This window comes from Lissotriton vulgaris, chromosome 6 (assembly GCF_964263255.1).
Source record: "Lissotriton vulgaris chromosome 6, aLisVul1.2, whole genome shotgun sequence".
Classification (NCBI taxonomy): Eukaryota; Metazoa; Chordata; class Amphibia; order Caudata; family Salamandridae; genus Lissotriton; species Lissotriton vulgaris.
The window spans coordinates 173,758,436-173,776,371 of NC_141694.1; the positions used below are offsets into that span (position 1 = coordinate 173,758,436).

The 17,936-nt window shown below is 45.5% G+C and overlaps 1 protein-coding gene across 1 annotated transcript in view; it reads left to right on the plus strand.

The window, feature by feature from the left end:
• The window catches only part of LOC147706972 (cysteine-rich venom protein-like), a 229,107-nt gene that overhangs the window by 175,262 nt on the left and 35,909 nt on the right, over positions 1-17,936 (plus strand). Inside the window, exons 5-6 of the mRNA XM_086925608.1 lie at positions 12,494-12,639; positions 15,036-15,121. Of these exons, the coding sequence (XP_086781734.1) occupies positions 12,494-12,639; positions 15,036-15,121 (232 nt within the window). The remainder of the gene's footprint in view (positions 1-12,493; positions 12,640-15,035; positions 15,122-17,936) is intronic.

Here is a 17,936-nt window from a genome sequence, read left to right on the forward strand (position 1 = left end):
TCCTCCTCCCAGCCACCATTTTAGGTTTGGTGACCTGGTGGCTGGGAGGTTTTTGATAGTCTTGAGAAATGTTTTCCCCTCCCTCCCTCCTTATATAAACATTTTTTCCTTTAGTGCAGATTTAATATTTCCCCCATTTCCTCTTTTTTGCCTTTTTCCCCCCTTTATCTGTAGGGACTTTTTCTTTGGATCAGGTGTGCAGGGGATTCTTTCTTTTGTACTTGTCGTTTGGAACAGGTGCTGTGTGGTGTCTAGTTGTTTCAGGTCTGTTTTGTGTCAGATTTTGGTGACTAATGGTCAGGTTTGTTTTATTGTCATGGAAAGGATGAGTTGGTCATTGGTTGACCGTTTAGACGTTTTGGGGGGGTTTTGACAGGGGTGAAGAGTCAGGCAGGTGATTGGTTATGGAGGGCCTGGTATTCATAATGTTATTGGGGTTGTTGATGACGTAATGTTTTATGATGACGTATGTTTTATAATGATGACGTCAGGTTTTATAATGATGACGTCAGGTTTTATAACGATGACGTAATGTTTATATGATGATGTAATGTTTTTATAATGTTGATTGTAATGTTTGAAATGTTGTATTGTATGGGTGGGGGAGGGGCCATGAAATTCTAGGGGAGGGGGTGGGGGGCGGGGTTTAGGTTTATTTATTTATTTAGTGAGGTTTAGTTTTGGAAGGCTTTGCCAAGGTTTATTAATTTGTAATGTGCACCTGTTCCTAATAAAGCGTCCTAATAAAGCGGCCTTTTCCACATTCAAGTCTTGATGGTCTGCTTTAACCCCCCCCCCTCGCCCTCCCTCCCAAAAGCACGGAAGGAGTCCTGCAGTTCGTGAGCCTCCAACAGCCAGCCTATGCCTGCACTACCGGTGCTGACTCTGCCACCGGCCCAGGGATGAGGGGCCGCAATGACCGCGGAAGGCGCAGGAGAGCCATAAAAGCACGGGAGGTGTCCTGCAGCGTGGGAGCCTCCGTCAGCCAGCCAGCCTTTACCTGTACTACCAGTGCTGACTCAGCCACCGGCCCAAGGAGGAGGGGCCACAACTACCGCCGAAGGCAAAGGAGCACCATAAAAGCATTGGGCGTGCCCGGGCCGTACCAGGGTGAGGGGGGGGGCCAAGGGTGGGACCGTCTGTGATCGTCAGTGGCAGGAGGAGACTGGCTGGGCCACCCCTGTTGGCTCTGTGCCCTGAGAAAACGTCTCCGGATATCCTGGAACGTCATGATGTGCAAGACGTCAGTTCAGTAAGTTTGACTCTCTAAGTGTTTCAGCCCACGGCAATTTCTATATGCCCTATTGTTTTTCTATGATCTTCCTTGATATTAAGTAGAGGTACACAATATCGGAACCGGGAAAAGGAAACACTCAAGCTCTGCACTAGTAAAGTCCCAACCAAATTCTAGGCAGTCTATATTGAATTATATAACAGGGAAATGGGAGCTGCTGTCATGGCTTCTCAAAGATACCAATCAGCCTCCGACCGCAAGAAATGTTGCTTACGTGCACTTGCTATGATTTATATATAAAAGCAAGCAACTCCGCTTAAGTGGCGCATTCATAAGTGCCACATTTCAACAAGGGATTTGTCGGGTGAACTATCAAACACGCCTGTGTTGAAATGCAGCACTTATGAATGCGCCACTTAAGCGGAGTCGCTTGCTTTTATATATAAATCATAGCAAGTGCACGTAAGCAACATTTTTTGTGGTCGGAGGCTGAATGGCATCTTTGAGCAGCCATGGCATCAGTTAACTGAATAAAGATTGATTGTTTTAAATGGGTGGTTTATCGTTTGCCCGGTGAAGTTATTGCTGTGAGGTGGTATTTATAAATGAGCCACTTAAGAGGTGACGCGTACGTATATATAATACAGCTAGCGTTCCTAAACAAACATAAGCAATTTATAGAGCACAGGCTCACGCAGTCTCCCCATGTTTATTATTCTTTTCTGGAAGCCAAGCTCTACACCCATAAGATGGCAGAATGCACTCGCATTTTACTGGTGGTTATTTATGCATAAGGAGAACCACTACTTGAGATAACGACCTGAACTAGAGAGTGGTATAAGCCATGTGTCCTATTCTGGCCCCTTGTGATAGAAGAGTTTGTTGCTCCACGATTATAGGGTATGGCTCGTTGCTTTAGGTATTGAGAAAATTAGTATAGGAAGTATCAATAGACATGACCTAATGCGTAATATATATGTACTGTAGGGGTCTGCTATCAGCATGCAACTACCAATAATATCATGTTACAGGTAGTAATTTGGAGGCCTGCTTGGAACGGAGTTGTAGGAATTGATCCGTCCCATTACCAATTATCGTGGCATATCATCCACATTTTAGCACTCCAATCACCACACATCGGTGGCTGTTGCAGATTTCCGGTTGATCCCGGTAAGCCCTTTATTGGTCTTATAAATTTGTGCTGCGATGTACGATCCTCTTGAGTATAATAACTCAACTTAATATTCACTTTTTGGTTTCACCAGTAACTCAACATAACAAAACAACTGTGGTATCAATATACAAACCTGCACTGTGAATATCTTGACCCATAGATATGACATTTTTGTTCTTGTCAGATTACCAGACTTAACCATTAAGTAACATTTATGATTAATTAACTAAAACTGTGAACAAAATGTTTTTATCCCTTTTTAAATCAAGTTTTTAACCCAGATGGAGATTGTCATTCCCCTCTGTCTACAAGATTTTAACTTGCCAGATGTCTTAGAAAAATTGAGTCCGAGCATCCTCTATACTGTGGTTAGGTATGTGTTTCCCACTTTCTTTCATGTGAGGATAGTAACTGTAAAAATTGTGTTTCTCACATCATGCAATATATTGTTGAAAGTACTGTGCATACTGCTTTCATTTTTTTTTCTTGCTAGTGGTAACGTAGGGTGTATAAAATGTTTTATAACATGCAAAAAAATAGAAATCAATGATTGTAAACTGTTTAATGTAATTAGTTTGTCTACAACATGTACATGATAATAATTGAATGTTTTTTGCTATTTAGAAAACTGTCCTGAAGAAGATGTTTATTTACGTATTCACCGCAATGCAGCGTCGACATCTGTTTTCTTACAATGATGTACTTTTTAATTAAATGTTTTTATTTGATACTGTGTTTAATAAATATTTAATGCCAATATATGGATTTTCTTGGTTTTTTATTAATTGTTGTGTTGACATTCCGATATTAAATAACTTACGTTTTTCTCATATTTGTACTTCCCTGACCACTAGCATATGTTCTAAATTTGTGATCCAGTACCGTTGCATTTAGGGACCCAGTGATTGACTTATAAAACATCTTTTGTCACTGTCAGCAAATAATATTATTCCTTAAGGCTAGCTTTGGCATACAACAGACCGAAGACAACATTTAACCCTACCACCTTAATCTCACCATCTAGCTGCTCACAAACTTTCTGAATACATGGATACCATTTACTCTGTCAGAGCCAGCATTCCAGAAAACGTCTGTATCACATATCAACATCAATGGCTAATGTGATGTATCTTCTACCTATTTGGAAAACTTTCTTATACCCTCAATTTCTCAAATTTGAAATGTAAAAATGGGTCTCATATAGATCCCATACCGAAACAAATTATTCACAGCAAAATTCCTTAACTCAATGAGGGTACCAAATGATTAAACCTTCACTCAATTCTGGTATTAAACCCACTGAGTTAAAAACTGATATATTCAACCCTTTATTAAAGAAGTAAAAGTAGAGCTCCCATGACAAAACAAACTACTATCTCATTTCATTCTTACCCATTCCAATCATGAAAATATTAGTGGCAAAGCAACTTGCTTTATTTTGGAAGATCATGTACTTTAACATGATGCACAAGCAGCTTTTAGAGCTAACAGAAGTACAGATGTGGCCACAGTAGCTGTACCACATGGCTTCAAATTAACAACAAATTAGCAGCTGACAACAACAAATTGGGCTTTGATTTTATTTTAATTGTCATGGACCATAATATCCTGAGCACCAACTTAAAGCAATGTGGTATTGTTGAAAAGGTTTTGAAATGAATTGCTTTGATCCTCAGCCAGAGATCCTAAAAAGTGATGGTAGAACCCCCTCTTTTCGCCTATGTCATTGTGGACCCACCAGGGATCCACATTGTCAATTTATTTATTCAGTATCTACATTATTAAATTAGCTCAATTGATGGGGAAGTATGGGTGCTCCTGTGATGACTCACACCTTATGTTTCATGTAGGTGAATCAAGTAGGCAACATCTTGTTGTGATGTATTACCTATGCAAGGCCAAACATTGGATGAATGTCAATGGGCTCCATCTAGAAAAGACAGAAGTCCTAATGGTGGAGAATAATTTATTTGGGTGAAAGTTGCACTCCACATATAGACATTCACATTAACAAGCAAGGGGAGCAGTGGAAAGATACAAAACAATCACTCAGAACACTGTGACATCAAAAGTCTCCTGGGAGAGACAAGAATATGAAGAAAAGCCGTCAATTTAAGAGAAGGTAACTGAGATAGATAACATATTTGTAACAAATGAGTCCATTTAATCCCACTATCTTTTCGAATGTAACTAGCTATTTTCTTGTTTTTTTAATTTTTACTGTGAGTGAGTCTCACTACCTGAGTCTCACTCATAGTACATTCATGGTAAATTGGCTGAGAGTGATAACTACCAGTGCCCTCCTTTTAAGTTAAGGCCATTGCTCAACAATTGGTGTAGGAGGCTCTGGACTGGTTACTCTTGAACACGTGAGCACCTGCATGTGCTGATGAGTGCAGCTGCTAGTGTGAGGTTACTGTTATGCGCAGCTCAGTTGCAGCCCGTGGTTGGAGTGCTGCCAAGTGCAGACTTGAGGAGGGGGAGGGGCAGGGTGGGGTTGTAAACTATGAATTACGGCCGATTAGAGGTAAGTAAACATATAAATAAATAAATAAAACTAATTGTGTAGAGTGCTCTGCATCGCATTTGGTCTTACATTGTGAATAATGTGGCTGCTTTTACTGCTGTGGTGACAACCTGACAAATCCAGTAGGCCTGTCCCATTGATAATGACATCCTGATATTGTGTGATAATGCATCTAGTGGAGTTTCGGGGCATTGTGGTTGTAGGATTCAGGAACTGCTAGCGGTGTTTCATGCTTATGAGGAAGTCACCAAAGGGATTTTCATCAACCTGTGAGAATTAAGTGCTACGATGGGGTACTTGGTTCTCAGTAAAAGTGGATCACAGGCTTATTTCTTGGGAAGGACTCACATCCTTTCCAACTAGTGAGCCAATGTCTTACAAAAGACATCCAATCATGAGCAAGGGGCTTCCCAAAGCGCACTCTATGTATATTGAAAATAACAGAACCCGCCAGCAGACAGCTAAAACAATTTGGAGCTGAGATTTAAAAATTAATTAAGAAGGCCGAAACATGGAACTTCACAATTCATTCTGATACTAGATTTGGTGTCTTGGAGAGTACATTTTTTGCCAGGGGCAGTCTTGAGAAATCAGATTTCCTTATTCTTTCTTGTTAAATGATACAGTTTTCACATTTCCACGTACATCACTGTCAGGCGTACAAGTTTTAGGTCCAGTAATGGGTAGAAATATTTGCATTGCTGTCCTGACTGAGAAAGTGTAGCTGAAGTAGCACCCTCATAGGTACAAGCAGGAAACATGGTGGACTGCTGGCACTACTGGCAGGCATGCAATCATCATGTCTTGCACTATCTGTAAGTCAAAAACTAAAAAGAGTGTATTTCACCAGCATATTTTTAAACCCTGAGTAGACCACTCTCTTCAGCTATGCACAGTATCATGCTTTATTGATATGTAGCGCTCAAATGAGTGAAGAGAGTGCTAAGGAGTGGTGGTCTGTATAATGAGACAATCTGTAAGCTAGAAACATCAGCCTCACCACTCACTGTATTTCCACAGTGTAAATGCTGTCCCTCAGCTTCTGATGACAATCTGCTCTGCCCTCGAGAAGGTGGTATTTCTTCCCGCAGTTTATTAAAGCACAAACTCAACCCAAAGGTATCAGAGCGCTTTACAATCAGTGAGCACCATTTGCAATCCAGACAAACACAATCATTTTTGGGCACGGGGAGATTGATTTGCCCAGAATCACAGGTTGTTTGAACCTCCAGCCAGTCTCAAACCTGGTCCTCAGCTTCAAAGTCGGCCATACACTGGCCTATCTAGACCTTAAACTGCCCATGGCGGTCCCTGCGTTTGCCTTGTGTGGCAGCCGCACATAACAGCAGTGCGGATGCTGGCAATTCCTGTTTTTGCTGCCCTGAACGGCGCAGGTAAGAGGTGGGGTGTGAGGATGCTGCCCCCAAAACTCATGCCGCCAGGGGTGGACCGACCCCTTGCCCTTGCTACGCCACTGCTCTAGCTGTTAAGCAACATCCCCTCCTCTTCAGCATTTACTAAAGTAAATATAAAAAGCAGAACAAAACGCTAGAGGTAATGAGGAATGGTGAACGTGACAGGTCTTCTCACATAGATCTATCTCATTGTTGTGTTCTTTCACAATAGTGTGAGTAAGACACTTGGTTAGTGTCCGGGGAGGGCGAATGCGGGGAGAAATCCAAAAGGACTACAAGAGTTCATAGCAGCTGTAGTAACGTGAGACACGGTCTAGTGTCTCAGTTCTTTTGTAAGAGTACACCTACACCCACCCACCACCAGGTGTCACAAGTCAGATGACCCTGGTTAATAAAAGGGGCTGAGCGCATGTGCTCAAGGCCCATTACCCATCCCCATACCACTGTGTCCGTGTGTTCTTTCTGATCAGAATAATGAGGGCCTAGCGCCCCAAACCAAACACCACAATGGCGACGAGGTCGGAGCAGTGCCCAGCGTGCCACAGCTGAGAAGATTTGGGGAAAAAGGGGGAGAGAGCTGCAGGGCGATGACGCGCCCTCGCCTCCCCCATAGGATCGGCCCTGACCGCCGGGAGGCCTGCGGGGCATGAGCTGAGTCCCGGGCCGACATGGACATGAGAAGGTGACCGGGAGCCTACCCCGCACCTCTCTACCCCGCTGCGCCTACATCAGCGGGAAAGTGCCCTGAGGAAAGTGCGGACCGACCAGAGCCCTCCTGCGCCGGCCGCAACGGAGCCCCACTGAGAAGGGACCAACGCAGACCCCACCTGCGGGGAGAAATGAGGCCAGCAGGCCAGAGGTGAGCCTGTCTGTACGCAGTGGCCCCAACTAAAATAAGCCCAGCGGAGCCCACCCGCAGCGGCTAGAGGCAGTAATGAAAAGCGGAGCCCACCCGCAACCTGCCGATAGTAACTGCACTAGCCCCCTCCTCCCCCGCCGCACAGCATGTGAGTAAAGAGGCTGCCGCGGGCGGGGTGGGTAAGAAGGAGACCCAAAGAAGCGCCGCAGCGTGTGGAGAGCTGCCGGGCGAGAGAGCATGGCAAGCGGAGCCCACCCGCTGTATAGAAAGACGCTGCCCAGCCTGGTGAGGAGAAGCGGTGAGCAACCAGCAGTGTGTGGAGAGCTGCCGGGTGCTGTGAACTACAGTGGAGGAGACAGCCCGCCTTATGCCTCATCGTTCAGAGGCCTAGTGAAACGCCCGTAAAAGCGGCTCCAGCCCCCACCCCCGCTCAGCCCGCAAAGAGAAAAGTGGTAGAGGACTGCTGCGGGCGGGAGCATGGAGCGAAGCGGCACCAGCAAACCCCTGCATGGCCCGGAAAGCGTGAAGGCCGGCTGCGAGGGGTGCTAGCATGCCCAAAAACGTACAAGTAAGCTCGGGCAGTCGGGCAGCAGCGCCCCCCCCCCCTTCGCCCCGCGTTTGAACAGGGAGGCTGCGCACGGGGAGGGTGAGGAGGAGACAGTTTGCCCCCCACACGGCCCTGATAAAGGAAATAATAAGAGATTCACCGCAAAGGAGAGAGAGTCCTGCAGGGGGCCATCTGGGGAGGTGCCCGCTCACGGGATGACTAATGTGAGGACGCGAGGCCCGTGACAAGCCTGAATGGGCCTGAGGCCGGCCCGGCCAGAAAGTGAAAGTGCACGAGGCCCGTAACATGAGGGAAACTCTCAAGGACCTTGAACAGAAGCCAGAGTAAGGCATCACTGCCATCTAGTGGCCGTTTTGCGCCATTGCAGCTCAAGGCAAAGGACAGTGATACTGTCAAGCACCAGGTTGCGAGATGAGAACCGGTTTTCTGCAGCCTATTAGCAGTGCGAGGTCAGAAGCAGATAAGTCCCGGATCCTGGGGAAAGAAAATATGCAGGCGCGGTGCGTCCATTGGGGCGTAGGGGCGAAGCCCCACTAAGCCCCATGGACCCACCACGTTGTCACTAGAAGCCAAACACAATTCTTTAAAAAAATCGCGCTATCTGCCGGCCGGGAAAGCGGGAGACACCCGACCTTCCCGGAGTGCGCAAGGGGGGTGGGGGGTGGGGGGGGGGGGGGTTGGGGGGGAAGGATCGGGCTGCTGCAGCTGCGCAATTGTATTTTTGGGCACAAACATGCCCGCGCATGCGCAGATCGTTTTCTTGTGAATTCCCCCTTAGAGAGAGGACCAGGGGGCGGGCCGCAGCCCCCGGGGTTACACAGGGCGACTGGGCGAGGAGTCATGGTGCCCCCCCAGCCAATCCTGGCGCAGGATTGGCTGGTCACTACATAGCCCTGTTACATAACCCCTGACGGATAGCACGGCCGACTTTGGTGATGGGAAACCAGGTTCGAGCCTCTTATCGAACCATAAAAATGTATACATGACTTACACTGGTGTTAAATAAATAGATATTTTAAAAAACAAATAAAAATGATGTACCGACTAAGGTGTGAAATTGGTGTCGAATAAATACATGTTTTTAAAAACAATTAATATTAATCATGTATCATTGGTGCTGGAGTACAAGGTTCGAGACTGGTATTAAGCACTGACAAGCTGTGTGCAAGTTATAGGGTCATAAAAATACATGAATGATGGATGGATGCATGAATGGATGCAGGATGAATGATGGGTGGATGAATGGATGGGTGGATGCATGAATGAATGATGGATGCAGGATGGATGCAGGATGGGTGGATGGGTAGATGAATGCATGATGGATGCAGGATGGATGCAGGGTGGATGGATGGGTGCATGAATGAATGATGGATGCAGGATGGGTGGATGGATGATGGATGAATGATGGGTGGATGAATGGATGGGTGGATGCATGAATGATGGATGCAGGATGGATGCAGGATGGGTGGATGGGTAAATGAATGAATGATGGATGCAGGGTGGATGGATGGGTGCATGAATGAATGATGGATGGATGGATGCAGGATGGATGGGTGGATGCATGAATGAATGATGGATGCAGGATGGATGGGTGGATGGATGGATGGGTGGATGCATGAATGAATGATGGATGCAGGATGGATGGATGGGTGAATGCACGAATGAATGATGGATGCTGGATGGATGGGTGGATGCATGAATGAATGATGGATGCAGGATGGATGCAGAATTGGTGGATGGATGGATGGGTGGGTGGATGGATGGATGGATGGGTGGATGCATGAATGATGTATGGATGGATGCAAGGTGGTTCGGGCTCGCTCGCTCGCTGTGCTCGCTCGCTGCGGTGCAATATGCAAATTAGTTTACGCCCCACCACTTTCAAATGTCACCAGCCGCCCCTGAAAATATGTACATAGACAGTGCGACTTTTTCCCCATATACAGTAAACAAAGGAGGGAACAGTTTACAATCCCCTGCTACCACAGAGCAAGACTGCCAGGACGGCAGACATGTAGATGAAGAGACAGCCCCATGTGCGTGTCTCGTAAGGAGCATGTAGTAAATGTGCAGCAGCACAGCAACAGTGGCGCCAAACCACAACACCGACAGAGGAAGTGACAAAGTGCAAGAAAGCACCATTGCACACAAAGGATCAGTGAGCATCGCACATGCAAGAAATCTTAAAGAGCGTCCAAGGTAATAAGCGGCGCAGGAGACCTACCTGCGACGCAAGAGCGACTCAGGAACCCAGCACTGCGCAGGAACGCACAAGGAGTGAAGAAACTGCCAGCACCAGGAGAAGGACGACGGAGCAGTAGCACAGACCACTGGGCGCACTAAGCCAAACGGAGACCAACTGCAGGTGGAGCGGCACCTGATGGCCACAGGTGTTGTTGCAACCGCAGGGAAGAGACTGCAGAACCACCACCACGAGACTCCCCACCAGGCAAGTGCGACACAGTGAAGAAGCGAGACAACCGCAGAGACAGCTTCAGAGTCCCCAGATAGAAAGCAAAACACCCCGTGAAGTAACGGGAAGCGACCTGAACACGAAGAAGCAAGGAGTGGTGACGTAACCCTCTGCACCCAATGAAGCACAGGAAGAGTGCGGACAAAAGCGCGCCAACGCTAAAGTACTGGAACAGAGCGAACAGCGACCACACCGAAGACAGTGAAGCATGAGGAATCATGCAGAAGAGTACCCAGATCATTGCCCCATGAAGCCGACCCCTCCGACGGACGCACGAAGAACCCGGACGGTCACACGACGTGACGCACCCAAGAAGCGGGCCAGCCAGATGGCCGCACCAAAATCCGACCCACTGGGGGTCACGAAAGGAGGTGACCGAAGCAAGGGTCAAAAACAGTGACATCGCGAGAGTTCCAGCAGGAGAACTGAAGATGGCCTGCCAGCATCGGCAGAGCGGACCGGCCAGAGATCCAAGGAGTTCGAACACCAAGACAAAGTCCACAAACATGGACAAGCGAACTTCAAAAAACACAATTCGACATTCAGAGTTCAGCGAAAAGATCGTAACGACCGGTCCAGTCACAGACTAGGAGAAGACAGTGTCCGTGAACCAGGACAAGACCAGAGGGAAGCAGGCGGAGTGCACGCTGCCTGGAGAAGTCTGGTCTGGAAGATGAAGACAGCAATATGGCCAGACCGCGTTGCGAAAAGGAAGATGGAGAAGGAGTGGCACGACATCACAAAAGAAAAGAAAGAAGATGTCTGAGTGGCACGTCTGCTACCACCAATAAGAAGAAAAGAAGAATAGGTCTGAGTGGCACGTTTGCCACCACCAATAAGAATAAAAGACGAAGAGGTCTGAGTGGCATGTGCCACCACCAATAAGAAGAAAAGGAGAAGTGGTCTGAGTGGCACGTCTCCCACCATCAAGGAGAAGAAAGGAAAAGAGAGGTGAGCAGTACGATGACAGGAAGACAAGAGTATGTTGGAGTGTGGATCAAGACACTACAACACAGGAAGAAGGGGAATCACAGAGGAGAACGTGAGAAGTGCACGACAGTCCACACGCACGACCGGGACACACTTAACACCACTGGAAGTAAGCATCCACGTGCGAACCTGACAGTCACCCAGGAATGACGGAAGCGAGCAGGCCAGTCTGTTGGCAACAACCACCTCTGGGATGGAACGGACACAGGGCCGCGGATATCCAGGGGCAGAGGCCTCAGGGACACCGGTGGCAGTGGGTCCCCAACGAGAGACGGACTGTTGAAGCTTGCGCTGAAGATCCTGGAAGACCGAAGGTCGCACACGACGGAACCAGTGCCAACAACACCCTTTCAGGTGGAGCTTTGGACACGGAGAGAGGACCCGTAGCGTCGTCCTTCAACACATTGGAGCGGCAAGGCGACATGTGCTCCGGTCCAGTGGGAGCCTGGCAGAATAGGGCCTCCGGGTCGTCCAGTGAGAGGGGACACCCACAAGAGAGGGGTATCCGTGAGAGGTATAACCGGCAGCTGAAGATCCAGTCAGGAACAGACAACAGTTTGAATCAAGTACCTTGACCAGGACGGTCCAGCGGAAAGCGACACACTTAGGACCGGCAATTCCTACCTCTACACGTTCACAGGATGTGAAAGAGAGCGAGAGAGACTGTACAACCCACCTACAAGATGCAAGTCTGCCAAGGCAAGAAGAGACACCTCTGCCAGTAAATTGACGTGACCAGAGGTGGAGCAGACTACGTGGGAGTCGTCGTAATTGAGTTATGAATTTTGTGTGAACTCTATTCTTTCCCACAGGTTGGACTTTAGTTAGGGTAATTTTCTTAACTAAGGTTGGGAGGGATGTAGTAACGTGAGACATGGTATAGTGTCTCAGTTCTTTTGTAAGAGTACACCTAACACCCACCCACCACCAGGCGTCACAGGTCAGATGACCCTGGCTAATAAAAGGGGCTGAGCGCCCGTGCTCAAGGCCCATTACCCATCCCCAAACCACTGTGTCCGTGTGTTCTTTCTGATCTGTATAATGAGGGCCTACCGCCCCACCAAACACCACAGCAGCGAAATATTTGTGAATTACTCCTATTGTTGAGATCAACTCACAAGCTGGAAGCAGTCCTTTAAAATGGGGTGCAAAATACTTAGGATACTAACTAAACCAGCAGGTAGGGCTGGCACGAGTGAGTCTTGCATACAGCTTTCATACCATTTTTCTTTTGTGTCCTTTCTCTGCTTTAGCAACTGCTTGCGGTGAAATAATGTACAAGACAAATTTTCCCGCTTCATGGGAATACGTAATTAAAACCTGGTATAAACAAGAGGAGAATTTCACATATGGGATTGGTGAACGAACTCCAGATGCATGGATCGCCCATTACACCCAGGTATGAGATAACTGTTGGTTTTAATTAATCACTTTGCATACATCTATATGGTGTAACTATTAAAAGGGATGAAAATTAACATGTAGTCACATTTTAACACATGCTCTGCAACCTTTAGCATAAATGTTTATTAATAAGCAAGTCCACGTTTGCAACTTTTTTGTAGAGAAGGTCCTGAAAGGTCCCATAAGTTCTAGTCCTGTTCTAAAATCGAACTCCAATGGTTATTTTTCACAGCATGAAAATGTAAAGGGGAGATAGTTGTTAAGAGAATAATCAATTAAACAATAGCTCTCTCTGATCCATTACAACCAAAGGCAACTTCTTCAGGTTAGGTTGTTTTATTATAGTGCTAAAAATAACTGGATATAAAGACATCTCAACATAAGGGTATAGAAATACAAAGGAATTAGCATGAGCCGAATCTGAGCAACCAATTTAGACGGGTGTAGCATAAACAACACAATTAGTTCAAGAAGTAAGATACCGAAAACCCTACTATCTGCAAATTCTTGCCTTAGAACTGCCGCCTGGATGGGTCAAAAGGGCTGGTGAGTAGATAGACCTGGCAATCCCTGCCTGTCCTATTGCTCATTCGAAGCTTCATGCTTTACAACCCTTCACCCCTGTTCTCACATTCCTGTGTAGCAGAGCTCTCTCCATCAAATAGCCTCTCCCTGGGTGAACCTCTAGTCACCTCATCAAAGCAGCCTGGCTAATCTTGTTAACTCTGACCAATCAGGGAAAAGGGAAGGAAAGATGAATGTTGGCTTACAGACAAGAAAGTCTTAAAACATATTTTCTGTACATTTTAGGATAAATTCATCTATAGCAAATTGCTGGATTTATCAATACCATTCTCCAAAGTCCTTGACTGATATCTTAATTTAATTCCTAGCGATAGTTCTGCATTCTTAAACTATTGCATTGATATCCTATGGGGCTAGGTATCTACAATGGGGAACATTGAATGTGCTCTTTCTCCATCACCAGGTCATATAAACATATTTTATAAAGGCTCTGCTTATTGTTACATGACACCCCACACCTGGGACACCTAGGGGAGAATTAAGGTGTCCCAAATTAGCAAATATAGTGTAGATTCTCACTCCAAAGTGCTCCTAGCACCAATGTCGATCTTAGGAGGCAGTGTACTACAAGGGGTAAAGTGAAATGTGCAATTTCGATTTTCCCAGGTCATTTAAAACATCTTTAATAAGGGCCCTTCTTATAATGACATGCCTCCCCCCACCCCTTTGATACTTAGGGGATACACAGGGGGTACCAAGAATGCCAAAATGTTGTAGAGTATCACTTTTGAAGTACCCCTACCACCAAAACAGGGCTGAATTTAAAATGATCTCATGCTCTCTGCAGTGCACACATGCAAGTGCAACAAAAGTTGCTAGCCTCTAAAGTCGCATGCCCTATTCTATACTAGGAACTTAAAGGCAGTATTAATCCCCCTGCCTTATTATCTACTAGGGATCTATAGGGTAGGTCTTGCCAATCATAGGTGTACCCTAATACATTGTGTACCCTAATGCAATGCATGTGTGTGTTATCACATGTGTTTTCAACATAGCACTGGACCTGGGCCTGCCAATCCAGGGCACTCTCAGAGTCAGAAAACTAGCATCCAGGGGTCTCAGATGTGGTGGAAAGTGAGGGGACACTGCAAACAGATCCTGATTTCAGACAACAACATTTGCCACAGAATCCATCCTTTGCTGCGTAATCTGCAGATTGTAACGGACAAAATGTGTTTCTAGCTCAAATGGATCAAAAGTTACTAAAAACACATGAACACTTGTTGCTGCACATTTGACGGGTCCCTTTTCTGTTGCGTATTGCCCCATATAGGGTTTAAATTGGTACTACTGAGGTGAAACGTTTGACTAGGGTTTGCCTATGGATTAAAGGCAAAATAATAAAGTAATACTATCACAAATTGTGATGCATTAAAGTCTCATCATTTGCATTTCCTTTCTACTTAATTTAGTCAACCATGTTGCATAATTTGGTCCTCCTCTATCAAATATTTCCAGTGTCTCATGGTATAACATGAAGAAGTGGTTGCAAGGGCCTTGTAATCCTGTGATATTGTGCTCCTGAGGTTCCATGTTTGTGATTACATATATTGTAAGATACCGTATTTAATGTCAGCTCTAGGCCAAATACTGCAAATATGTTGGTTCTGTTGAGTTGTTATTTTTAATAATTCAATGTCTCCACATTTTAAAGTATGCAAAAACCGTGTGCAAAATATGTGATTCCCCATACATGTCTGTGTTAGTGTTTTTTTTTATTCTGTCAAAACCCAAGTGATTTATCGATGTGTCTTGACTTTTTAAACTTTAAGACATTATTAAATATCCTGATTTCCACTGTTTTAGCTTGTTTGGGCCCTGTCTCATGAGGTCGGCTGTCAAATGGCATTGTGCAACAAGGATTTCATATATTCTTGCCATTTCTGCCCTGCGTGAGTATTTTCTGCACCTGCTAATGATCCTTAAACTATTGAAAAAATATGAATAGGGCCCATACAAATAACGTTTAATCCACGTGAATCACTTGTGCCTTGCTTTTTAACTTTTTTTGCATCTTTATATGCTACAATCTCATTTGCCTGTATAAAGAGATGGTGCTTGTTAGACCTGGCAGCCTTAGGGTGCTCTACCGTCCACATTATTTCCTACCTCCTCCACTTTTCTGACCTTGTTTTTGCTGGCTTTAGGGCTCTTTCTACTTTCCCACTGCTAACTAGTGATAACGTGATTGTGGTCTCTCCCTTAAACATGGTAATATTCGCTCTTCGGCAATTGACATATTTAATTTACTTATAAGACCTTAGTAAAGTGCACAACATGTGCCTAGGGTCTGTAAATTAAATGCTACTAGTGAGCGTGCAGCACTTACTGTGCCACCAACTTAAGTAACCCTCTATCCATGGTTCTGGCCTGCCATTGCATAGCCTGTTTATGCAGTTTACACTGCCATTTCGACCCAGAAGATAATACCTTCCCTATGTATACATATAAGTCACCCTTAAGGTAAGCCCTGGATTACCCAGAGGGCAGGGTGCAGTGTATTTAAAAGGCAGGACATGTAGTATTATATTTTACATGTCCTGGTAGTAAAAAACTCCCAAAGTCACTTTTCACTACTGCAAGGCCTATTGCTCCCATAGGAAACATTGGGATTACCTTATTACATCTCATACGTGTCTTTCACAATCTGTAAGAGATGAACTTTTTTAATTTTGGTGTCTCAGTAATCACAATTTAAAATAACAACTCATGAGGAAGTAGGATTTTAATTTGCAATTATGAAAATGCCACTTTTGGAAAGTAGCCATTTTCTAACTAGATATTTGGTGCCTGCTGTTTGTCTCTGATCACCTCTCCTGGGTGGGTGACAGCTGGGCTTGGTGTATTCCGCTGGACAGCCACACACAATGGGCTCTTAACTGTGATTACAAGGGGCATCCTGAGAGGACGGGAGGGAGGATCTGGAACCAGCCTCACACACACCTGAATAGGGTATGTGTTTTCCAACACAAAGGGCTGCATACCCCCTGTAGTGAGTCTGGAGGCAGGTCAGAAAGGGCAGGACTGCTGTGCACTTCAGAGTACTATCTTTGTAGACTCCCCCACTTCAAAGGCCCAACTGGGTATAAGATCTGGGCCGCTGACACCACCACTTCAGTATACTACTGGACATGTGACTACTCAGAAAGAGTGACTGTTGGGCTGCTGTAAAACTGACACTCTTCTGGACTGCTGCTTTGTTGGATCCCTGTCTTGCTGTAATGGCCTCCTGCCCATTGTTTTTCCTGCCTGTGTGAGAAGGACTGGACCTGCATCACTTGAACCCAGAGCATAGTAACTCCAAGGGCTTGCTGGCTGACCTCCTAATCTGAAACCTCAGAGACATAAAAGACTATTAACACCCTACTTCTGCACCTAGACTCTACCATCTGTAAGTCTGCCCTGCCAAGTGGTGACACTCCAGTTCTGGACCCTTGGAAGTTGGCCTAAGGTATTTACTCCAACAGAACCAATGCATCCCCTGCTGCATGGATCAGAACCACAAACGCATTGCTACTGCTGTGTTGATCAGATTCAATGCATCACATTTGGAACTGTCACTGCACAATGTTCTTCCTGGCACAAGGTCCTCACATACCCGTCACCTGCATCTTCAACAAAGAAACTCCATACTCATGCAGCTTTCGATCTCATTGAAGCCACACATTGCCTCGAATTCGCAGGGTGCTTGAGGTCGATGCATCAGTGGCTTCCACCATAGCCTTGCTGCATTTCCGAATCGGTACATGACCTCTGCTGCACAACGCATCCTCAAACCAAACCCACGCAACGCTCTGCAATCTCGGGTTAGGGTACTTTTTCTTCAGCAGGCATACCTGGGTCTCTGTGTCCGGCCCATACTCCATCACAGTCATCCTGAAGTTTTGACTTTGTCCAGCTCCGGCGCAACCAGATGTCCCATTTTAATGCTTTACGCTTCTTAGCGATATTTTTACTTACAACTTTAACAAATCAATAACTCAATTTCTACTTAATGATTTTTGCTGTTATGGTCCTGTTTTATTTTTATTTTTCTAACTTGGTGCAGTATCTTTCAGTGTGTTCATTGTTTTACTGTTTAAAGTGCTGCACAAACACTTGTCACACTGCCTCTAAGTTAAACCTGACTGCTCTGTGCCAAGCCACCAGAGGGTGAGCAAAGGTTAATTTAGGGTTTGCCTGGCACTTTTCCTGACTAGGACTGTGGCTGCTGTTTGACTAAGGTTTGAACCCCAGTCAACCAACAACCCAATTTTTAACATTGCTTACTGAATGTGAGAAACTGGGTTGTTGGTTGAGAGGTATGTGAACCCTTCTCAGTCAACAGCCACAATCCTTTTTGGGGTGAACCTCGAAAAGTGACAAATTAACCTGTGCTTATCCCTATAGTAGCATGGCCTGACATGAGTCAGAATCAACTTAACACAGGCAATGTGTAAAGTTTTTTTTCAGCACTTACACAATAATAAAGTGAAAACACACCACAATAAAAAACCACACCAATTTAGAAACATTGAGTATATTTTAATAAATTATATGACACCAAAATGCCAAAAATCCAATAAGTATTGAAGGAGTTACGAATTTGTATGCTTTGATGTGAAAAATTACACCTAAAAGATCAAAGTGACAATTGCCATCATCTAGTCACCCAACCCCATGGCTAAGTCAAACGTTATGGCCATCCACTGTGGAGAATCGGTGAGA